Genomic DNA, 23656 nt, shown 5'->3' on the forward strand with positions numbered 1-23656 from the left:
CTACTAGGAGGAGGGCTTTTTCTGCTGTGGCACCCCGGCTCTGGAATGAGCTCCCTAATGAGGTTTGCCTGGCACCTACATTGTATTCCTTTCGGCGCCAGGTGAAGACCTTTTTATTTTCCCAGGCATTTTAGCATTTTAGCTTTCTAAATTTTTATCTTTGCTGTTTTAAATCTGTATTTTAAACTCTTGCACTGCTGCTAGGTTTTATTGTGGTTGTATTGTTATATTGTGGTTTTAATGTTCTATATATTTTAAATTGTTTTATTGTGTGTTGTTTGGTTTTAATTTTTGTGAACCGCCCAGAGAGCTTCGGCTATTGGGCGGTATAGAAATGAAATAATTAATTAATTAATTAATTAATACATACCAAGCAGGTGCTAAGCCACCAAAGGCCAAAAGCCTTCCTAAAAAGGAAGGCCATTGTGCTGTGGTGGAAGGTCATCAAGGAAGCGGTGGGGGGGGGGTCTCCTAGGCTGGGAGTCCCAGAGTCTGGTGTGGCCACTGAAAAGGCCCTCCCCCTTGACCCAGCCCAATGTACAAACAGAGGCAGAACCGTCTATTATCCAGCAGACAGAGGCCACGGCTAGCGCCAAGTGGACGTGGCTGGGCAGGTGCCAAGCGGCCCCTGGACTGGCTGCTCCTCTTCACCCTCGCAGCCTGCTTGTTCCCCTGCCTCTCGCGCTGACCCAGGGAACAGGGGTGCTGAAGAGGAGCAGCAGCAGACGCCATGGCCAGCTTGCTCACTAGCTGTCGGCCTGCCAAGCCAAAAGTGGTAGCAAAGATGAGGAAGAAGAGGAAGAGCGGCTGGCGACAATGGCGGTGAGAAGGGAGACTCGCTGAGGGAGGGGGCCCAATGAGGGCGTCTTGCTCAAGGGTCCCCCAAAGCCCGAAGTGGGCCCTGGCACAGATGCCGGCCGCGAGGCATGCGGGGAGCAAAGGCCCCCTTGGCAACTTATCAGGGGTCCTCTGTCAGAGCGGGAATGGTAGATGAACCTTCCCGAAGGGCAGGGCGCCCAGCAGCTCACCCTCCCCTCTGCTGTGCAGCTGTCGTGGGTGTGTTTCAGGACGCAGCCCGGTTCGTGCCCGGCAGCACTGGCCGCTCCTTTTGTTCTGTTTACTTGTTCGAACGGTATGCTGCCCTTCAGCATCAATGTTCTCAGTGCAGCTCACAACGGAACAAGTACAAAATGTGATAAAACACATGAGATAAAACACAGCAACAACCATTTGAAAACAAACCAACTGAGCAGCAGGAGAAAGCAGCAGCAGGGAAAACAAAACCAAAAGAAGTAATGATCTTAAAAGGCCTGGGAAAACCAGGAGGGCTTGGCCTGCTGCTGAAGAGGCGCCAGACGACCCTCCCCGCATCCCCACCCCAAGCTGGATTACTGTAACGCATTCTACGTGGGGCTGCCCCGAAGGATGGTTCAGAATCGGCAACTGGTCCAGAATGCGGCAGCCAGCATGCTCGTAGGAACAACATATTCTGAAGGTACTACACCTATTCCGGGCCTTTCATTAGCCGCCTGTTGCTTTCCAAGCCCAATTTAAGATGCTGGTACAAACCTTTAGAGACCTAAATGGTTTGGGACTATTCGTTTGAAGGACCCTCTGCACTTCTGTGCAGCTGCGCAAGGCTTAAGATCGGCACCTGAGGCCCTGCTTTTTGATTCAACCAGCAAAGGTTGTTAGGCTGGCGAGTACCAGGTACAGGGCATTTTCTGTGGTGGCCCTGCATCTGTGGAAACAAAAATACGTTTCTTGGTCTTTAGGTTGGCTCTAAAGACCTTTTTATTCCAACCGGCTTTGGGATGACTTGTGGCTCTGAAGCTGTTTTATCTGCTGCCAATACTTCCTGTTTTTATCTGTGGCTGGTATTTTTATCTGGTGGTTTTATTTGATTTATTGATGTGCTGTTTTAATATTTTAATTTTGGGGCTCATCTTATTATATTGCCTTGGGAAGATCCCTTATCTTGACAGGCAGTATAAAAACATCAATCCGTTAATTTAATAATAATAATTGAGGCACCATGGGCAAGGAGGGCCTTTGCCAGTTGCCATCCACTGAATTTCAGATGGCAGGGGGCACCCGCAGAAGCTTGTGGGACACCGTGACCTTCAGGTAATCCCTCCTGGCATTAGCAGAGGAATCCGGCATACCCCTGACCCCCTCCTAAAGCTGAAAACACAAGAACAAAGCAACTGTCTTTTCCGAGCTCAGCTCCCCCAAGTCACCAATGCGCAGCAGCGTGGTTCCTGGCCAGGGCCCGTTCTGTTTACCCAAGCTGTGGCTCAAGGGGCAGGAAAGCCGCCACCACGCGCAGGGCCTTGTCCTTCCTGGAACTGTGTTGCTGCTCTGTGCCCCAAAGGGGGGCTGCCCCAGGGTTTGGGAAGCCCTAAAGCTGCCTTGACAGAGGCCCTAGCCACTACGCTTCTCTCCAGTTGGGAAGCATGGGCCCATTTGGAAGGACACTCTGGACATGCTCAGGGACCCTCTCCTTTACAGTGGGTTCACATAATCCAGTTCATGAGCCTCTGAAGCTGCCTTGGGCAGACCGTTGGTTCTCCTAGAGGAGTCTGGTTAACTTTTTATTGACCCCAACCCTCCAAAACCGCCTGCAGAGCTCCCTTTCCCACCTCTTCCCACCCATGAGAAGCCAGCCGTTGAAGCTGGGTGGGACCAGACCCGGCCCGCTACAGCGTTGCATGGATAAACGCAGGACAGCCTTCTGTAGCCTGTCAGGATCGGTTTACTCTGCCATTGCTCGTCTTGCTGGCTTCTGAAGCAGAGCTTGTTAGGAAGCTGATGGTAACAGTTTTTCTTTAAAATGGGTGTGTGTGTGTGGGGGGAATTACTGTCACAATGGGTCTGGGCGTACACATAGAACAGCTGTAGCTCAAACAGCTGCATTTATTATCCAGGTGGAAGTTATGTGTGAAAAGACAGAAGCTGAAAATTCTCCCATTAAAAATAAAAAACGCAAACACAGAACATAAAGATGCACGGACGACGGAAGGGAAGCCACACGCTGGCCCATGTTGCGCCCATGAGCATGCGGTGTGCTTTTGTGCATGAGCTCAGAGCTAAGATGGGCCCCCTCCCCCCCTCCCTCCCTCCCTCCCTCCCTCGGATCGGTGTCTGGAGCCCAGGGGCAGGGGCTTTTTTGCACCTGAGGAGCGCCGGCACCAGAGCATGTGCCCGTGGCTGGAGTGTTGCCCTGGGACTGGGGGAGCGTCTTCTAGGCCCCACTCAGCCATGACTTTGGGCCAGTCACTGACTCTCAGCCTAACCTGCCTCACAGGAGTGTTGTGAGGATAAAGTGGAGGGGAGGATTTATGTAAGCCGCTTTGGGTTCCAGGGCGGGAGAAAGGCAGCATATAAATGTAATAATAAATAAAAATAAAACGAAGGCATTCCCCAAATGCAGTTCTCCATCCCCACCCCAACACAGCTGGAAGGCATTGTCCATATTGGCTGGGCATGATGGGAGCTGTAGTCCGACACATCCAAGGAAGAAAAGAGGCGCACTCCGCACATGCTCAGGGGCTCTCGCCTCCCCTCTTTTCGCTTCTTCCCCACCGGAGGATTCCACCCCTAACCGCTCCCCCGCCCTTCAGTCCGCCTGGGCCACCGAGACAAAGGGAAGGAGCGGCCCGCCCGCGACGCTCTCCGGCTTTTCTTTCCTTCGCCGGTGCCTGCCAGGAAGTGGCTTCCTGCGCAGGCGCGGTAGCTGCGAGGAGCGGCGGGAGCAGTTCGGCAGCGGCCCCCTTGCGCGGTTCGGCCGAGCGGAGGGGGCGGTGGGTGTGCGGGTCGGTCGTCGGGTCGCCATGACGACCATGGCGGGGGGGGGGGGTTGGGTCGCCGCTGTTGGCAACCATGAACCATGGCCAGACATGAGGGCGGGGGGGGGGGAGAAAAGGGAGGAGGAAATGAGGACGGGCTGGGGAGGGAGGGGTCAGTTTTACAAGTGGGGGAGGGTCAAAGGTGAGTCTTGCGGGGGTGGGGGCAGGTTTTCTATTACTGTTACTGCCATTCTTCTTATTACTCTTTAGCGTTCATTCCTTGTATCTTCGCTTCTGTTGAGGGTATGGGGTTTTTTTTATTTAAAGCAAAGGAAGAGGCTGATGTGGGGGTCAAATGAGGGATGGGTAGAGGGGTCTTGCAATGAGTCTGGAAGGGGAGCAGGGTTGGGGGTGCTGGTGGGAGGCGGTGGGGTCAAAGGAGGGGCAGGGGGGAGAGGAGGGCCTGGCTCAGGTGTGGGGAGGGGGTGGCTGCTAAGCTGCGGGAGCAGCAGAGGAGGAAGCCAGAGTGGGGCGATGGGGGTGGGTTGCAAGGGGCGGGTTGCAAGCGGCTGGTGGGGGACGGGGTCATGTTTAGGAGTGGTGGTACGGGGGTCAAAGGAGAGTGCCTTGGGAGAGGGTTGGTGTACGGTGGGGAGTGGGGGCTGGCAAGGGGAGAGTGAGGAGGAGGGGGCGGGTGTAGGTGTCAGGGTTGCCCCTGAGTGCAGCGATTGGCAGAATAGCTCGGAGTCTGAAGAGGAACCGCAAAACGTGGGGGAGGAAATTTCCCAGGCCTGGGCAGAGATGGATAGGTCTACTCCTCGGGCATCAAAGGCACAGTTGGATGGAGAGGGCCCCTCTTCTCCCATCCCTGTGAGAGATAGCAAACGTGGGGCTGGCAGAGCCTGAATTCTTAGATGTTAGACGCAGAAACAAGAAAGAAATGGCGGGGCAGAGCTTAGGCGATCTGCCCGATTGGCCTGGAGGGAAGAGCTGCGCTTAGAGTCCTTACAAGATAGAGGGAGATTCCCCCCCCCCCCTTAAGTTAGGACAGCAAGCTCGCCTGTTCCTCAGATGGTGGGCAACTTGTAGTTTTCCTTTAAACTCCCTGAAGGTATTTCCTTTGTAGACTGTGGGTCACTGACAATTAGCATCTGAATGACCCGTTGAATTAAGTGGATTAAAAGCCTTGGAATTGAAGTCTCTTGTCTGTGTTTTGATTTGGCTTTTGAAGTTTTACAGCAGGGGCAAAGGGAAATGTGACAGTAAGTCAGGCTTAGAAGTGAGGGAGGGATCTTAGAGGGAGTGTTAGGGGAGATGCAGAGGCATGTGTCTAGGGTGTGTCTGGGCTGTTTCCTGTTCCATCTGCCCCCTTGCCCCACATCCTTGCCTGCCCTTGTGTTAACCACGTCCCCCTCCCTCCTCTCCGCCAGGCATTATGTCGCTGTCCCACTTGTATGGCAAAAATGACACCATGGCCGATGACGATGTGGAGATGGAGAAGTTTGAGATCACTGACTGGGACCTCCAGAATGAGTTCAACCCCAACCGGCAGCGCCACTGGCAGACCAAGGAGGAGGCCACTTACGGCATGTGGGCTGAGCATGACTCAGATGACGAGAGGCCCAGCTTTGGGGGCAAACGGTAGGACATTCCCCCTGTCCTGACAGGTCTGATCAGAAATGTTCTGATTCATGAGTCTCTTCTCCAAAGTTCGGCATTCCTGTTTCCAAGTTTGTGACACCGTTAATGCTGAAACAGAGCAGATTTTGGGGGTACCTTTGCGGGCATATTTCTTATTCACAATTAACAAAAAAAATCAAGCCACAGAAACAAGCTTAGGCATTCCTCTGAATTTGTATGTTGCAACCTCTGAATTTGGGATATTAATTCAACAAGCAGAGTAGATTTTAGCCAGCAGTGAGCTTGAACAGAGGAGGCGGCTCCACCTCTGAATGCATCTTTGTAGGCTACAGAAACACCTCTGAAAAAATATACTTTTTGCTAACCCAGGTCTCGAGATTACTCTGCCCCTGTTAACTTTATCAGCGCCGGGCTGAAGAAGCCAGCGGCTGATGAGATAACCGATGAAGATTCTGATGAGGACGAGAAGCCTGTGAAGCAGGAAGAAATTCCCAAGGAGTTTGTGCCAAAGAAGTTAAAGACAGTGAGTTGTTCTTGTTTTGGCCATAAAACATAGAATCATAGAATAGCAGGGTTGGAAGGCGCCTATAAGACCATCAAGTCCAACCCCCTGCCCAATGCAGGAATCGAAGTCAAAGCATCCCTGACAGATGGCTGTCCAGCCTCATCTTGAATGCCTCCAGTGTGGGAGAGCCCACCACCTCCTTAGGTAATTGGTTGCATTGTCGTATTGCTCTAACAGTCAGGAAGTTTTTCCTGATGTTCAGCTGGAATCTGGCTTCCTGTAACTTGAGCCCATTATTCCGTGTCCTGCACTCTGGGATGATCGAGAAGAGATCCTGGCCTTCCTCTCTGTGACAACCTTTCAAGTACTTGAAGAGCGCTATCCTATCTCCCCTCAGTCTTCTCTTCTCAAGGCTAAACATGCCCAGTTCTTTCAGTCTCTTCTGCACATTCTTACTAGTTCTGGAACCTATTAAAGGACCTCATGGAGCTCTAACCACAATGAGAAAAGCAGACAGGCTCAATTTTGTTGGTGTGGAGTATGTGCAGCCTCAGTTACAGATACCCCATATAACTTGCAGTGCTTGTCTAATAAGGCTGTCAGGAGCAGCACACATGGAATGAACTAGAATGTTTAATTATTCTTTTTTTGTAAACAGGGTGGCAATTTCAAACCCAGCCAGAAGGGCTTCATGGGAGGAACCAAATCCTTCACAGACCTTGGCAGCTGGGAGAGGCACACCAAGGGCATTGGGCAGAAACTTCTTCAGAAAATGGGCTACGTGCCTGGCCGGGGCCTTGGAAAAAATGCTCAAGGTATGGCACAACTCCTTTGCCTCGTTGTATGAGCTTTTGGGGAGACTCTTGAGGAAACACAAGACAAGATGGTCTCTGCCTTTCTTTCTCGCTCATGCAGAATCAGCCTTCCAGTTTGTATGTTCTAACTTCATTACATATAGTCAAAAGCTCTGCAAATCACATATCCATCCATTCAGGCCACAAATTAGAATTGTCCAAAATACAATGTATGTTGACAGTGCCATCTACCAATAATTTTGACCTGCCTGTAAAATTGGCACCATGGCTGAAAACAGTAGCACCTTGCAAAGATTCTAGTTAGCTTGGGAAGAAGGTGGACATCTCCAGAGCTGCAATTTGCTCTTCACCTGGGATAAATGGTCATCTCTGGGTAAGCAGACAAGAAGCTGCAGCACTCTTTTCCCAGAATGCTACAGGGCTGGCCCTTTTAGAGCAAGGGATGCAACACCACAGCACTTCTTTTGACAGGAGCGGGGGAATACACTGGTATGGCCCTCTGGAGTGGCAGCCAGGATACCTGTTTGGCGTACTTATGAGGCCAGGGAAGAGCAGAGCTGCCGTTAGGCTACCCCACCTCCCTCTCCAGGCAGCTCTGCTCATTTTGTGTTCTTAAGGTCACTGACTGTCATGAATTTTCCTAGGTATCATCACCCCTATTGAGGCCAAGCAGAGGAAAGGAAAGGCAGCCATAGGGGCATACGGCTCGGAACGAACCACCCAGTCCTTGCAGGACTTCCCCGTTGTTGACTCGGATGAAGAAGCAGAAGAGGTACAATGCACTGAAACTTTCTTCTTTGTCACATTTGGGCCTGTGTGGGTGAAATGTAGAGATTTCCCCCCTCAAATGGCTGTCTGTTGGCCCTTTCCCCTTCTTGCTGCATTAGTGACTGTTGTCTCTGGCTCGGTGTCCAAGAGGCTTCCGGCAAAAGTTCATGATTCAAAATAGGGTTGGGATGTCTGTTTATAGCCAGTGTATCTCCTCTTTACCCTTTGCAAATATTTACGCAGGGGTACAAATAAGTTCCTGGAACCTGAATTTGCACTTCATTTGTGTACCCTTAACCAGTTAAGTTGACAATTGGCAGGGCTGGGGAATTAAAATTTTGCCTCTTGCTCTCGGGCACCGTCTGTAGAATATCTGACTGTGGAACAGGCTACGGCTGTTAGGAACACCTTCTGATGTTGCATGCTGGTTTGGAGGAACAGCACTCTTTTGTTGGTGTTGATCTTTAGAAGAACAAAACAAAAAACCCTTGGATGCAACCTGCCATAAACATCCCCTGCTTAGCTCCATTACAGTCAAAAGAGGCCACCACCCTGCAGTCCCCAATAGATTGTGCTCTGCTGTCTGTGAAAGATCTGCCTCTATATCAGGCTTTGCCCCTCCTCTCTCCCCACCCCAGGAATTCCAGAAGGAGCTCAGCCAGTGGCGGAAGGACCCAAGCGGAGGCAAGAAAAAGCCGAAATACACCTACAAGACTGTGGAAGAGCTGAAAGCCAAGGGCAGGGCAGGCAAGCCATTGTCAGCTCCTCAGAAGGAGCTGGCACAAGTGAAGGTATGGCTGATGCTCACAGAAAGAGCGGGCTTGTTTCAGGCTTGTGCTGACCTTTTTCCTGGGGGCAGGGGGTGGGAGAGAGGGAACATAGCACAGATTTGTAACTAATTCCTCCACTGTGGCAAGCAAGAAACATGGAAAGTATCCCCAGGAGGCCAGCCTGGAAGGTTCTTCTTTCAGGTTCAAAGAGTTAGGTGGCTTTCCTTTTACCTTGGCTGCTGCTGTGCCAGTGACTTGGGTCGTAAGCAGAAGGTGAGTATAAATTGTTCTGGCCTAGGAGCTCTTGTGGACTTGCTTGCAAATCTGGCTTAGCAAACTGAGGCTTAGTTTGGCCGCCCCTATAGCTTTTCCTGTGGGGCATATTTATCAAAGTGAACCACAACTATCAGCTTGGAAAGGGCCAGAGAGCTCTCCAGGGTGTTTCCCATTTGGGAATAATCTTCCTGGGAGAAGCAGAACTTGATTTTAGACAGAGAGAGAGAGAGAAGTAAGGGAGCCTCAACAGTCCCTATGAGCCAAAACCTGGACCAAGAGGCACAGCTCTTAAAGATGACAAAGGGGGAGGCACTTTGCACATGCTCACAGGTTCTTCATTCTTGGTCAAAGTGTGGCAGGGGTAAGCCCTGTCATCTAAAACAGATTGCGTCAGTCCCTTGGGTTCCCAGAAGAAGAGGGTCATGGTGGAACCAAGATCATGCAAGGGGAAATGAAGGGGGTGGGTGAACCTGTCCTGATGTGGGTGGACCATATGTTTGGAGATTGCAGATGGTTTCCCATTGCTGCATAGCAAAGAGTTGATACAGTGTTATAAGATGCAAGATAGATAAGTGGAAACCTTCGGTAGACCAACTGAGGTTGGCTTTTAGAATATGCAGAAATATGCATATCACAGAAGTCTGCCTGATTAAATTCCTTGGAATTGGAAACATTGCCTGCTGCTACAGCAGCTTAAATTGGCCCTTTGAAAGATACTCTTCTACCGCCTTTGTATATGCTGAGCCCTCTGTGACCCACGAGGCACCTGCTGTCTATTTGAACTTGGGGTTTTGTATGTTGGGTTCTGTTCTTTTTTAATCGGAAGGTGATTGACATGACAGGCCGGGAACAGAAGGTCTATTACAGCTACAGTCAGATCAGCCAGAAGCACAACATCCCTGACGATAACCCCCAGCAGTCGCCACTGGGCAAAGATGCGAAGGTGCAAGCCTTCGCCCTGCCTGAACTGGAGCACAACTTGCAGCTCCTCATCGACCTGACGGAGCAGGAGATCATCCAGAATGACCGGCAGCTGCAGTACGAGCGGGACATGGTGGTCAACCTGAGCCACGAGATCGAGAAGATGGCTGAGGTCCTCGCCCATGAGGAGACGGACATCCGCAACCTCAGCAAGGTGCTGGAGCTAGTGGAGGAGTGCGAGAGGCGGATGCAGCCCAACTGCGAAGACCCCCTGACCCTGCCTGAGTGCGCCAAGATCTTTGAGACCCTCCAAGATAAATACTATGAGGAGTACAGGATGTCTGACCGCGTGGACCTGGCTGTGGCCATTGTCTTCCCGCTGGTCAAGGACTACTTCAAGAACTGGGACCCTTTGAAGGTGAGTGGTGGGGTGTGGGGGCAACCGGAGTTTGATCTTCTGCGAGAATGTGTGTGTGGCTTTGAATGCAGTCTCAAAAGCTATGAGCAGATGGGGATAGCAAATTTGGTGGCGCAAGCAGGGAGGCAAAACACTCTCAGTCACTGGCCATGGTCCAAGCTGGGGGTGGTGGGAGACTTGCTTCCCAACCATAACTATGCCTAGCAGTTTAAAAATGTATTAATTACCTTTCTGTCTAAAATTTATTTATCGGTTTGCTGGTTTTATTTTCCTCCACTGAGGAAACTCTACCCTTTCCCCATTCCTACAACAATCCTGTGAGCTTCATGGCTGAACAGTGATTTGAACCCACCTCTCCCTCTGCCTATCTGACACTCTAGCCATCACACCACAAAGTTGCCAAGGTGATGTAAGATCAGAAAGACCATGTCCCTCTTTTTCTTTTACACTTGTGGGCTTGTGCACATAACACACTTGTTTTTTTTTGGGGGGGGGTGCTTTCTTCTCTCCAGGACTACATGTATGGCACAGAAATCCTAGCCAAGTGGAAGAGCTTGCTGGAAAATGATCAGTTACTATCGCATGGCGGGCAGGACCTTGCCTCGGATGCTTTCCATAGGTGAGTTGGACCATCTGTGGACATTGGGGAAGGGGAGTTCTCCCAGGGAGAAGCGTGCTTCTAAAGCGACAGTAATCCCTTTATTTAGCTGTCTTGTAACTTGCTTGTAGCTTTTCTGGCAGGGTGGGCTAGAAATTGATGCTCTGACTTGGATTCCTGCATTGAGCAGGGGGTTGGACTCGATGGCCTCGTAGGCCCCTTCCAACCCTCCTATTCTATGATTCTGTGAAATACATAACTATGAGGCCAGCATACTGCAGTGGGTGGCCTGCTTGTTTTGAATGTGGAAAAGGCTTTAAGCTCCCTGGGTAGCCTTGAGCAGGTCACACTAACTCGTCTACCTCAGAAGATAAAAGCTGATGAAGAAATATTCCTAACTCGCCCTAACTCCATTCAGTAAGTTCAGAAAAGAACTCCAACAAACACCATCCCTTAAAATGCTTCTAGTCTCTACTAGAGAAGCAACCTTGGTTGTATGGGTTTGGCCCCTGCAGTGATCACTTCAGGGCCTTTGCTCCCCCAGGCTGATGTGGGAGACGTGGATGCCGTATGTGCGAAGCATCGTGGCGCAGTGGCAGCCCCGGAACTGCATCCCGATGGTGGACTTCCTTGACAGCTGGGGGCACATCATTCCGGTGTGGATCCTAGACAACATCTTGGACCAGCTGATCTTCCCCAAGCTGCAGAAAGAGGTAGGAGGGAAGCTCTTTTTTGAACGGGGAGGGGGTCATTGAGGCTTCAGCAGTGCCTGTCCCACAACTCTGCAGGGGTGGGGAGGCTCAGCCACAAGGACATTGTTGTAGAATATCTCTGGCTCTTCTCCTTCCTGCTTATTTCTGCTCTTGCTCCAAGGTGGAAAACTGGAACCCCCTTACTGACACGGTCCCCATCCACTCGTGGATCCATCCCTGGCTCCCACTGATGCAGGCCCGGCTCGAGCCGCTCTACTCGCCAATCCGCAACAAGCTGTCCAGCGCCCTCCAGAAATGGCATCCCAGTGACTCCTCCGCCAAGCTCATCCTGCAGCCCTGGAAGGAGGTCTTCACCCCGGGATCCTGGGAGGCCTTCATGATCAAGAACATTGTGCCTAAGCTGGGTGAGTTGCTGGAGCTCATCACGTCTCCCCAGCAAAGCAGAAAGGGGCAGATGGGGGCGGGTGGCCTGACCGGCAGGAAAGGCCATGGGCATAATGCTGCAGGAACGTCCCACAAAAGCAGGCACCAGATTGTGGACTCAGAATACAGTGTGTGGATTAAATGTGCATGAACTATTCTCGCCCATCAAATGCTTTGGATTTTTGTTTGGCTAGGTGTGTGGTTTCTGAGGGCAAGAGAGAGGTCAGCACTTGACCGTGTCCTCTGTGCCTGATTTTGGCCACCCGCCTATTAGCAACACCCTTGCAGTTACCTGCAGTTGATATTGGGGGCGGGGGGGAGCGCAGAGTTGTTGCTGTGCAGCCTCCACCAACGACACTTTATCACTTTCTCCCCATCTCAGTTGCTCTTAGTGGCAGAAAAACGTCAGGGAGGAAGAACACAGCACAACTTAGAAGGATTTGCGTTGGTGCCTCCAGATCAGTGCAAAGTCCACTCCACTATAGGACTGTAGTTGATTATCCCTAGTGTAGAGAGCAGGGGGGCTGGGCAGAGGCAAAGGGAAACTGAATCCATGGGAGAAAGGAACAGCTGAAGAGTTGCTGCTCACACCCCCTTCCCCCCGTAGGAGTTTCTGGAGTCCTCACTAGAGAGAGTCCCTGTTTCCAGGTTTTTCTCTAAAAACAAAAACTGCTAAGACCTCTAAAAAGCAAACGAAGAGTTTCAGGATGTTGACGCTGGATGCCCAAAATGTCTGTGGCTTGGATGGTTTGCCTGGCCAAACAGCTCAATGAGCATCATCACAGGGAATGATGTAAACAGCGCCCCCGCCCCGGTCTCCAGGCTGTGTTGGTTTACGGTCTGCTCCTCCTCCCCAGGCCTGTGCCTGAATGAGCTGATGATCAACCCTCACCAGCAGCACATGGACGCCTTTTTCTGGGTGATGGACTGGGAAGGGATGATCTCCGTCTCCAGCCTCGTGGGCACTCTCGAGAAGCACTTCTTCCCCAAGTGGCTGCAGGTGCGTGACCCTGTGGGAGGGGCAGGGCCTGAGAGCTGCCTGCTGTCGGGGGGCCCTAGCCGGCCTCTTTCAGTCTACTCCAGTAGCCAACTCCAGACACAGACAAAGGATTCTTTTCAAGGCTTTATTCCTTTTACAACTTAATAACGCTAGCACCAGCGACTAAGCTATGAACAGCAGAGTAACCTATGCCCCAGGTTGGAAACAGTTGGTCCCCGTTTGAACGAGAATCACATGCAGACCCTGAACTTATGGGCTAGGGAGAGTCCCTCTGGACGCGACCGTTGCTTGCGCGCCAAACGGGCACTACGCCTCCTTTCCGCGCCCTCCATAGCTCGTCGCTCTTTGCGTCTCCGTCAAGCATCCAGCCAGCCCTCCTCCCGTGCTCTTTCACTCCCAGGACTGCTATCTATGTCTGGAATGCCGGCAGGAGCAACCTCTGCCAGCTGCAGGGCCTGGGAGGGATGAGCGTGCTCCTCTCCCACGGACGGCTGTTCCTCCTCAGAATCAGAACTGCTCTGAGGTTCTATGGGCTCAGTGTCCACCCTGACACCCACAGAGACGCAGGTGGCTGGGTTTTGGGAAGCTGTGCCCAGCTCAGTCTTCATTTATAAGATCATCGAGTCCAACCCCCTGCTCAATGCAAGAATCCAAGTCAAAGCATCCCTGACAGATGGCTGTCCAGCCTCATCTTGAATGCTTCCAGTGTGGGAGAGCCCACTACCTCCCTAGGGAATGGGTTCCATTGTCATATTGCTCCAACAGTCAGGAAGTCACGGAGTCTGGCTTCCTGTAACTTGAGCCCATGATTCCGTGTCCTGCACTCCGGGATGATCGAGAAGAGATCCTGGCCTTCCTCTCTGTAACAATCTTTTGAGTACTTGAAGAGCACTATCCTATCTCCCCTCAGTCTTCTCTTCTCAAGGCTAAACATGCCCAGTTCTTTCAGTCTCTCCTCAAAGGGCTCTGTTTCCAGTCCCCTGATCATCTTTGTTGCCCTCCTCTGAACCCTCTCCAGTTTGTCTGCATCCTCCTTAAAGTGTGGTGCCCAGAACTGGACACAGTATTCCAGATGAGGCCTAACCAGTGCTGAGTAGAGGGGAACTAGTACTTCCCGGGATTTGGAAGTGATGCTTCTATTAATGCAGCCCAAAATAGCATTTGCCTTTTTGGCAGCCACATCACATTCTGTGATTCTGTGGGGCCGCGGTGGCTTAGTGGTTAAGACGCTGAACTGCAGACCAGAAGGTCGGCAGGACAGCAGTTCGAGACCCGAGTGCTGCGTGACGGAGTGAGCTCCCGTCTTCAGTCCCAGCTTCTGCCAACCTAGCAGTTCGAAAGCAAGAAATTGCAAGTAAATAGGTACCGCTTCAGCGGGAAAGGTAACAGGGTTCCGTGCACCTCGGTGTTCAGTCACGCCGGCCACATGACCACGGAAGCGTCTTGGGACAGCGCTGGCTCTTCGGCTTAGAAATGGAGATGAGCACCACACCCTAGAGTTAGAAACGACTGGTTGGGGACACCTTTTTTTTTTCACATTCTTGGCTCATATCAAGAAGGGATTATGCTGCACTCAGACTCATCCCGTGTCAAATGGACTGGAATCCCTGAAACAGCCTTGCAGTTTGGTTCATTCACCTGAGCCACCTGGACTTGCTTGAGCTTGCTCTCTGACGGCAGGGATTGAGCTGAGAGGAGACTGATAGTAGGGGTGGGGGTGCTGGATGCTTCTTGCCTTTTGGCCAGTTCTGTATGATTTTGTGAGGGGCTGGTAGGGCTGGCCTTGGGCAGCATCTTAGAACAACTTGTCTTTATCAGAAATGCAGCCTTGGCTCAGTTACGAGCTGCTGGTCCTCGGTCAGCAGCCCCAAAAGTGTGTCTGAGCCCCTGGGCTGCCAGCTGTGCCTGGGGTGGGATGGGGTGTTGTCACGTTGCTGCTGATACAGCCTTCCTCCTCCTCCTGCAGGTATTGTGCTCCTGGCTCAGCAACAACCCCAATTACGAAGAGATCACCAAGTGGTACCTGGGCTGGAAGTCTATGTTCTCTGACCAGGTGCTGGCCCACCCTTCTGTCAAGGAGAAATTCAACGAGGCTCTCGACATCATGAACAGAGCTGTTTCTTCCAGCGTCGGTGCGTGAGCCCCTGCCAGTGAGGCTGTGCACCCACGCGCATTCTCTCTCGCACATCAGCTGCACCCTACAGTCGTTATGTTTATTTGCTTGTTTGGAGTTACATAATTCCGCTTCATCTGATGGGCTCCTTGGAGATAGTGTAGGTCATTAAAGGGCTGGGCAGAAATAAAGGGACCATGCGAAACGGGAGCTAAGAGGACCAGTATTTCCCCCCTCACTGGTATTTCCTTGTCTTGGCCAATATTCTTTCCAGTCATCCATAGCAACTACTCATTCTCCTGCCCTTGTTGCTCAAGTTTCAGAAGTTCTGTTCTCCCCTCCCCTCCCCGACCAAAACCAACACAGAGATGGGAAAGGAGAGCTTCGGCTATTGCATGGTATAGAAATTAAATAAGTAAGTAAGAGCCTGCGCTGACTGCTTATCCCCACTGCAGAGATCCCTCTGTATTGCTAATGCAGCTGCCCCACCTCTCCTGCTAGCATTGTCAGTTGCCTGACCCCAGAGGCACAAATCATGCGTGCTGGGGCCTGCAAAGGCAAGGTGTCTCACTGGCTGCCGGCTCATCTCTTCCCCCATTTCTGTTCCCAGGTGGGTACATGCAGCCGGGTGCACGGGAGAACATTGCCTACCTCACACACACAGAGCGCCGGAAGGACTTCCAGTACGAGGCGATGCAGGAGCGCCGGGAGGCCGAGAACATGGCACAGCGCGGGATCGGCATGGCCGCCGGCTCCGTGCCAATGAACTTCAAGGACCTGATCCAGACCAAGGCGGAGGAGCACAACATCGTGTTCATGCCGGTCATCGGGAAGCGGCACGAAGGGAAGCAGCTCTACACCTTTGGGCGCATCGTCATCTACATCGACCGGGGTGTGGTCTTCGTGCAGGGCGAGAAGACCTGGGTGCCCACCTCCCTGCAGAGCCTCATTGACATGGCCAAGTGAGGGCAAGATGCTGGCACCAAGGGCGGGGTCTGTGCATCACGACCAGGGTGGCTGCGTTGCCTCCTAGGCAGAGAATTGAGCGACAGGATGCAAGGGTTCCCCAGGCTGGATTTATCCCACCGCGTCTGGGTACGTGTTTAAAAGTATTTGTTGGCAGACTACAGAAGGGGCTTGAAAGGAGGCCTCACTCCTGGACCGAGAAGGTTCGCTGTGTAAATAAAGTGTATCTAACTTCCTTTGTTAGCTGTCTAGCCACTGTAGCATGAAGGCCGGGGAGGGGGAAGAAGCACTACTGAAATGCCTTAAGCCAGTGATGAAAAGACAAGCCCGATGGAAGCGTCTCCACGCGCCTTGCTCGGCCTTAGTCCAGCCAAGTTTTTATAGTTCTTGTGGAAAATGCAGAAGCCTTGATGCTGAATGTCAACTAAAAAACCCCCATGCTGAGTACTAAAATCTGATTTCCATTTGAAAGCTTTGCCCTGGCACCAAAAGAAACAGTTAAGTTTTTGAGGACCTGTGATGGGACCAGAGGGAGGTCAAGGCAGGTCCCTCTGGATCCTTGATGTGATTGTTGAATGCTTGAGGTGAGTGACAGCAGAGATGGTGGGTTCACGAACGTCCCTGTGGCATCGGCTTGGAGCACAGCAAACGGCGAACATAAGAAGAGCTGTGCTGGATCAGTCCAAAGGCCTCTGTAGTCCACCATCCCGTTTCCTCCAGTGGCCAGCCAGATGCCTCTGGGAAGCCCCTCAGCAGTGCCAGAGGGCAATAGCCATCTCCTGCGGTTGTTCCCCACGACTGGTACACAGAGGCACAGTGCCTGTGGTCATGGAGGTAACAGTATTCCAAGTGTGGTTGCACCATAGATTTGTTTAAGGGCATTACAGTACTGATGCCGTCATCTGACCTAGTAGAAGTTGGGTCTTTTTCACATTACTGAAGAGGATCATGGAGCTGAACAAGAACAAGGACTGCAAAGAGCTCCAAAAGGATCTCTCCAAATTGGGAGAATAGGCATGAAAATGGCAAATGTGGTTCAGTGTAAGCAAGTGTAAAGTGATGCACACTGGGGCAAAAAATCCCAACTTCACATATATGCTGATGGGATCTGAGCTAGTGGTGACTGACCAGAGATCTTGGGGTTGTGGTGGAGTTCGATGACAATGTCGACCCAGTGTGAGGCTGCTGTGAAAAAGGCAAATTCCATGTTAGAAAAGGAATTTAAAAAAAACACGCCAATATCATACTGCCCCTATACAAATCTATGGTGTGACCACACTTGGAATACTGTGTACAGTTCTGGTTATCACTCCTAAAAAAGGATATTGTAGAGTTGGAAAAAGTGCAGAAAAGGGCAACTAAAATTATCAAGGGGCTGGAACAATTGCCCTATGAGGAAAGGTTACAACATCTAGGACTATTTGAGATGAGTAAGGGGAGACATGATAGAGGTGTGCAAAATTATGCATGGTGTGGAGAAAGTGGACCAGAGACATTTTCTCCCTCTTTCATGATGCTGGAACCCAGTGGGGTCCTCTTATGAAGCTGATTGGTGGGAGCTTCAGGACAGATAAAAGACAGACTTCTTCACGCAGTGCAGAGTCAAACTGTGGAATTCACTTCCTTGAAACGTAGTGATGGCTTTACTAGGGACTTACACAAATTCCTGGAGGAGGAGAAGGCTACTAGTCCTGATGGCCATGTGCTACCTCCAGTATCAGACGCAGTGTGCCTGTGTACACCAGTTGCTGGGGAACATGGCAGGAGGGGGCTGTTGCGCTCATGTCCTCCTTATCCATTTTCCACGGGCAGCTGGTTGGCCACTTGCAAACAGAATGCTGGATCCTTGGTCTGATCCAGCATGGCTCTTCCTTACATTCTTAATAAGGGAGGAAGTAACTGTTGGAAATAGTAAGAAATGACAATAAGAGGTCAGGCTGGCTGTTCTTGTTTTTTTTATTAAAATGTTACATAAACACTCAAGATCTTTGGAGAATGTTCCCTTTCCGTGAAAAACTGCCTATTATGCAACTGCAGTAATCTTTTAAAACAAACTAGAGTGTAAATGGCACAGGCCCCAATGGGGAAGGCAGGAGCCCAATCCTGCTGGGCTCCTAGCACAATCGCAACTCAGCCTCCTTCCCATCCCACGTGAGGAACAGCAGCAGAGTGGAAGAGAGAAGGGGATGAAGCTGCAAGCAGGCTCTTGTGCTCTGCCCCTTACTCGTTCCAGGCTCCACTGTTAAGAGTACAGTGAGCAAAAGAAAGTGAGAAGTGGAGCCTTGGTAGAACCCGTTCACAACTTGGACTTGCTGTCCACGTTATCTTTGGTCCCACAGAAACTCCTGCAGAACTCTGTCAGTAGATCAAACCAAAGCATAGATTACATGGTTAGTTGGTCCTCAGCTTGTGGTGGGTGAATAGCTTGAGTTTTAACATGTCTGTGCAAAACCAGAAGCAACCCTTTACAAGGAAGGGCATCAAAATCCAGGAAGATAGCTGCAGCCCATCTCCCACTTCTTCCCCATATCCTCTGGAATAGGAATAATGTCACTGTTTGTTCCTGATGATCTCTAGTTGATCCTCATCACCGTAAACTGGCTCTTCCTGGAACTTCCAGATCTCTTCAGGAAGGTCCCTCAGTTTGTGCAAAGAGAAACAGTGGACAGAGGTGTCATTAAATACGTCCAGATATCGCTGGTTAGAAGGAAAGGCTTCTTCGTTGGTTGCTGTTAAAACCTAGACATGGTTAAGCCCAGCAAGGGAGAGTTAATGTTTTCATAAAATTGAACTGCCACTTAAAGGGTGGAGTGGCTGCTTAGAAATCTTTACTATTAACATGTGGTAACAAGATAGGGGTGTTAACCAGCAACAGGTCCAAATCAACAGCCTAGTTGCCAACTCCCCCCCCCTCCCCCCCCCCCGGGCAAGGATATTTTGACTCTTCCCCCAATCTTAAACTTCCCACCCATTACATAACCCTCTTTAACCACTGTTTTCAATCAAAGTGTGTTCTCAGTATTTGAGTGGTATAATTTAAGAAGCTTTATGATACTTGGCAACAGACTTTAAAATATTGGCAAGTTTGAGAGCCAGCTCAATGATTTATGGTCATACAAGCAACCCAGCAGCTGATGAGCAGCGAAGTTTAAAGTGATTAATGTGCAGAATAGCTGGTCTTGTAAACAGCTCTGCTCTAACCTACCTTATCATGGTTTTGCAGGGTCTGAAGGGTGGGGTTTATTAGAACTGCAACACTGATCAGACTGTTCGTAAGCAAAATAGTTTGTAAAGAGAGCTGCACTGCAAAATGCTTTGTTTTGGTTGAGCAAACTCAGCTGTTCTGAACAGCAAAAGAACAAAGCCACGCAGGAAGAATGTGGAGGAATCGGCTGGGGTAGATTAAACTCCCATTGGATAGCAAACGATTACTCCTATTAATGCAACAAAGTCATACCTTTGCAATATAACTATAATCCTTTTGGAATATCTTGGTCAGCATCCTAGAAACAAGAGTGGGGCAGAGCATTAGAAAATATTTGGTAACTGGAAAAAACCCTCAACTCCATTGTATACTGAACAGAGCATTCTGCTACACCCTCTATGCAAGATGCTGCATTTGTGCATCAGATACAGTCATGGTGGCAAAAATTCTTAGCAAATTAGTGCATGGAAAGGAGTTTGATTTTCAAAACCGGGAAGTGGGGGATTATGATGAATGTTGGGAGAGAAGGGCCATGCACCAGCCCCATTCTTGTGCAGGCACTGGGGAATTCAGGTTGACACCAGTCAAGAGGCAACCAATAAAAGTCTGTCCTGCTGCCCTGGGAGGGGGGAGCAGGAGGCACCATACCTTTCTTCAATGCCCCTGAAGCTGTTCCCGATGATGACCATTTTGGAGAGGGCCTCCACAGACCAGTTGCTCCACAGTAGGTTGTTGTACAGAGCCTTCCCACAGTGAATCATGTAGAAGACGGTAGGGTGGCCGATGCACCGTTTCCCCTCCTGGGGGCAAACGAAGCAGTGCACAGAGCAGGCATCAGCCAGGGACTGTAACCAGCCCCCAGCCTGCAGGGATTTAAAGAGTGAGGCAGCCTGGCATGTCCCCCCCACCCCCCGGTCAATGGCTGTTCCAATTCCCTGACCACATTCCTTGTGAGATTCTCAGCCAGGGATTCTATTTAGCTGCTCCCCTTTGCCACTTCTCTGGAGCTCACCTCGTTCTCCAAGAGCACAGTCAGCCCAAGATCATGAAGGACTTCGATTTCCAATGTAGAAAAGACAGGATCAAACACGTAACACTGATTTTCCGGAATCTGCAAGGAGAGAAATTGAATAGTACATGATTCTCATCAGCTCCACCCTCAAACATAGCCACAAGGCCGACTACCCTCACCTCGAGGTTCTGCAGCAGCAGCAGGAGGAAGGCTAGCTGGCAGCGCGCCTTGACACAAGAAGAGAAGTTTCCAATGCCATAGCACACGCACTGCAAGCCATCCACTCTGCTGCTGGCTTCTTGGGACAGCTGGGAGCCGAGTTCAAGGGCCATCTCAGCTGGTGCAGTGAGCTGCATGTTCTCTGAGGCAGTGAGGGCTTTCTCCACTGTGGACTCGGGTACTTCCTGCCCTGCAGCCAGGTGGTTCCTGAGGGAGTTTAAGATGGTTCCTGAGTCAGGAGGAAGAGGCTGGAGTGAGTCTAGGAGCAGAGCTCGGATGGATCAGACCAAAGCCCCATCTCGTGGCCAACCAGATACCTCTGGGAAGGCCACAATCAAGGAATGAGGTCAATGGCTGTCCTTTATTGTTTGTCCCCAGGATCTGGTGTGCAGAGTTAGATTGCCTCTGAGGAAGAAGGTTCCATGTGGCTGTCATGACTGACAGCTGCCTCTTTCATGAATCTGCCCCCCCCTTTTGATGCCAGCACCACACCTTGTGACAGTGAATCTCATCAATGAATAAGAATATAGGAGGAGCTGTGCTGAATCAGATTCAGGGTCCATCTATTCCAGCATTCTGTTCACACAGTGGCCAACCAGTTGCCTGTGGGAAACCCACAAGCAGGACATGTTACCCAGCAACTAGTGCACAGAGACATACTGCTCCTGATACTGGAGGTAACATGCAGCCATCAGGACTAGTGGCCATTGATAGCCTTCTCCATGCATTTGTCTAAGCCCCTTTTAAAGCCATCCAAATGGGTGGCCATCACTACATCTTGAGGTAGCGAATTCCATAGTTTAACTGCGCACTCTGTGAAGAAGTACTCATGAGTGGTGTAGAGGCTTTCCCCAACAGCAAGAATATTCTCTTCTTCCAAGCGTCCTTCCCCCTTCATCTTGGGATGTGCTCATCTCTCAGCACTGCCGCCAACGGAGGAGTGTTTGGTGGCAATGTGAGAGGGCCTTCTGGAACTCCTTGCTGAGGGAGGCTCGGTTGGCTCCCTCCCTGCTGTCCTTCCACTGACAAGGAAAGACGTTTCTGTTCAGGCAGGCTGTTGGCATATAGAATCATAGAATAGTAGTGTTGAAAGGGCCCTGTAAGACCCTTGAGTCCAACCCCCTGCTCAATGCAGGAATCCCAGTTAAAGCATCCCTGACAGGTGGCTGTCCAGCCTCATCTTGAATCTCGAATTGGCTAATCTAGATACACATGCAGGGGGTGGGGGGAGAGCTGTACACAATATTGTCAGAATGAACTGAAATGCAAAAAAAGTACAGACAATGATAACTAGCTTAACAGCTCCTATTCTCAAAAGTTGTTGGGTGATAAACACAGCAAGGGCACAATCCGATCTAGATAGGCGGCCGCCTCCGAACTCAGAGGCGACCACCTATCCAAAGCAGGGCAGGAGAAGCACAGAGGGGATTGTTCCCCCTGCGCTCCCCCTGCCCTGCCTTTTCTGCTAGACAGCTGATTGCGGCTGTCTAGCTGCAGGAGCATGGAGCGGGGAAGGAGGCTGCTGTACTACATATTGGATGTGTCGTACAGGCAGCTATGATCTCCCCGCCCTGGAACGCCCCCAGCCACGCCCCTTTCCGGCCCTCCGCGCTCCTCTTGCGAGCACGGAGCACAGGACTGTTCCGCACCATCACTGAGGCACTGTGTAATTGGGGGGAGCTGAGTTTTCCAGGAATCAACCTTGCAGTATGGGCTCCGAGGTCGGTTCCCGGAAAACAGCATATCCTATGCCTGTCTAACTGCTGTCTAGCAGCCATAGGATTGCTCCCTAAATATAAGATGGTCTGCTGCCAAGGGGGGTTTAAATTGGCTGGTGCTGCTTATCTCTCCAATTGTTCTGATGCCATATTTCAACTAAGATTTTGTTTTAATAGGGCTTTTTTTGTGTGAGGTGCCCTGTGTGCCATGCTTTGGTATAGGTGGGATATAAATTAAAGAACTTCTCTCGCAAACATACAGTAGTCCAGGCATGCAATAAGCCCACCTTCCCCAACCACGTGCTCTGCAAATGAGTTGGACTACACCTCCCAGCATCCTCTACCCTGCATGGAGTGTAATAAGTGAATAATCCTGCCAAGGACAGACTTGGGGTTGAGACTTACGTAGACTTGAATCCCAGAACTCTGAGCTCTGCAGTTCCAAGCTGGAAGAGAAAGGCGGGGAGGGGAGAAGGACATTTTACAAAGGTGTTGACTTAGTGCAGGAGCGATACTTGCTGGGACCCACCGGGGTTTAAGCCCAGGACCTGCATGTGGAGTAGGAGAGAACTCTGTCCTTGAGTGCAGGCAGAGCCTGCTGCCTGCACTGTTGGGCAGCACTGCCAACCCACACATAACTGGGGATGCGGGTGCAACGCCAAGGAAGACTTAGGCCCCAGCCGCTTGTTCTAGACGACAGCAGGCAAGTCCCAGTCTGTGCAGGTTCAGCTCACAAGTTCCACTGCGGCCAAAGGGCTTAGGGCAACGGTGGGCGACTTCTGGCCCTCCAGCTGTTTGGGCTTACAACTGCCAGCATAGGCAAGGGTGAGGGACCTCCCATGGGTGGGAGCTATGGGCCAAAACACCCGGAGGGCCACAGGTCGCCCCGGGGGTTGGAGTAGCATCGTGGCTAAAGGACCGAGCCGCGAGCCAGGGAAGACCCAAGCCCACATCTCGCCTGCGCCTTAAAACTGCGGGGCGGCCTCGCCGCTTCTAGCTCCCGCTCCCGGGCGGGGGATAGCAGGGCGGCCGCCGCGCAGGGCTGCTGCGAGGGCGGCCGAGCGAACGCCGCCGGGAGGGCTCTCCACGCCGCGCGCGAGCGCTGCGCCCCGCAGCTGCACGGCTCGGGGCCGAAGGGCGGGATCCGGCCCGGCCCGGCCCGCCGCGAAGGCCTCTGGCCGGAGCCCCTCATCCCCGGCCCGCCCTGCGCACTGCGCGCCCAGCCGCCGCCCCAACGCGGCGCCGGGCCTGCGCGCGGGGGATGACGGACCCGCGGCCCGCCGCGCGCGGCTCTGCCGGCGTCTCGGTCTCCCGCCGCCCTCACCGCGCCTCCCGCAGCCGCCGCCGGAGCCGCGCCGCCGCCGCCGGGCTGCCCGCCCGCGCCGCCTTCCTCTCCCGCCGCCGCCGCCGCCGCCCCCGCCCCGCCGCGCCGCGCTCCATGCCGGGGCGGCCCTCCGCGCGCCCGCCTCCCGCGGCACGAGCGGCCCCAGAGGCAGGGCGCGCGCCTCCCGCCCCGCACCGACACTCGGCCGCCCTTCGCGGGGCAGGGGGACGCCGCGGCGGCGGCGGCGGCGACGCAGACGGGCAGGTGCGCGGGAGGCCGGGAGCAGCGGAGCCGCGCTCGCCGGCCGGCTGTCTGCGGGAAGCCCCTCCGGGGCGGGCGAAAGGGAAGCCCCTTGAAACGGGGGCGGCGGGCGCGAGAGACGCTCTCTCCCGCCGCCCCTTCCGATCTCTATGGCTCTCTTCCGTTCGTACCAGCACTTCCGCGCAGTTCAATCGGGAGCCGG

General features: G+C 52.2%; 2 protein-coding genes across 11 annotated transcripts in view; one reads left to right on the forward strand and one right to left on the reverse strand.

Annotated features, from left to right (window-relative positions):
* The window catches only part of TFIP11 (tuftelin interacting protein 11), a 25666-nt gene extending 7970 nt beyond the window's left edge, over positions 1–17696 (forward strand). Inside the window, exons 1-13 of one of the 6 annotated variants that reach the window (XM_084819472.1) lie at positions 1336–1495; positions 5219–5429; positions 5799–5952; positions 6593–6749; positions 7394–7521; positions 8156–8308; positions 9390–9902; positions 10415–10521; positions 11045–11213; positions 11374–11617; positions 12494–12636; positions 14603–14768; positions 15360–17696. In XM_084819472.1, the coding sequence (XP_084675598.1) occupies positions 1426–1495; positions 5219–5429; positions 5799–5952; positions 6593–6749; positions 7394–7521; positions 8156–8308; positions 9390–9902; positions 10415–10521; positions 11045–11213; positions 11374–11617; positions 12494–12636; positions 14603–14768; positions 15360–15715 (2571 nt within the window). In that variant the 5' untranslated portion in view covers positions 1336–1425 and the 3' untranslated portion in view covers positions 15716–17696. Of the gene's footprint in view, positions 1–1335; positions 1496–2730; positions 2815–3725; positions 3816–5218; positions 5430–5798; positions 5953–6592; positions 6750–7393; positions 7522–8155; positions 8309–9389; positions 9903–10414; positions 10522–11044; positions 11214–11373; positions 11618–12493; positions 12637–14602; positions 14769–15359 lie in introns of those variants that run through there. The other 5 variants (XM_084819475.1, XM_084819474.1, XM_084819473.1 and 2 more) reach the window with 5 other exon arrangements.
* On the reverse strand, positions 17654–23615 carry SRRD (SRR1 domain containing). 5 transcript variants are annotated; one of them, XM_084819493.1, is made up of 8 exons: positions 23194–23238; positions 22275–22315; positions 20964–21205; positions 20112–20380; positions 19933–20031; positions 19569–19720; positions 19173–19218; positions 17654–18454 (listed from the first exon to the last, which is right to left on the reverse strand). In XM_084819493.1, the coding sequence occupies exons 3-8, from the start codon at positions 20980–20982 to the stop codon at positions 18266–18268; spliced, it is 774 nt and encodes a 257-aa protein (XP_084675619.1). In that variant the 5' UTR covers positions 20983–21205; positions 22275–22315; positions 23194–23238; the 3' UTR covers positions 17654–18265. The 5 variants fall into 5 exon arrangements, with proteins under 5 accessions (XP_084675619.1, XP_084675620.1, XP_084675618.1 ...); XM_084819494.1 differs by lacking the exon at positions 20964–21205 and having other exon boundaries at positions 23194–23615; XM_084819492.1 differs by lacking the exons at positions 20964–21205; positions 23194–23238 and adding an exon at positions 22418–23075 and having other exon boundaries at positions 20112–20358.
* Positions 23616–23656: the final 41 nt, after the last annotated feature.

This window comes from Heloderma suspectum, chromosome 13, assembly GCF_057233095.1.
Source record: "Heloderma suspectum isolate Gila_16-S chromosome 13, 16-S_ref, whole genome shotgun sequence".
Classification (NCBI taxonomy): domain Eukaryota; kingdom Metazoa; phylum Chordata; class Lepidosauria; order Squamata; family Helodermatidae; genus Heloderma; species Heloderma suspectum.

Coding starts and splice junctions, on each gene's coding strand:
- SRRD (XM_084819494.1), bottom strand. CDS start 23,309: ATGGAGCGCGGCGCGGCGGGGCGGGGGCGGCGGCGGCGGCGGCGGGAG. Junction 20,032..20,111: donor TGCTGCTGCAGAACCTCGAG/GTGAGGGTAGTC, acceptor CTCTCCTTGCAG/ATTCCGGAAAATCAGTGTTA. Junction 19,721..19,932: donor CTGTGCTCTTGGAGAACGAG/GTGAGCTCCAGA, acceptor GTTTGCCCCCAG/GAGGGGAAACGGTGCATCGG.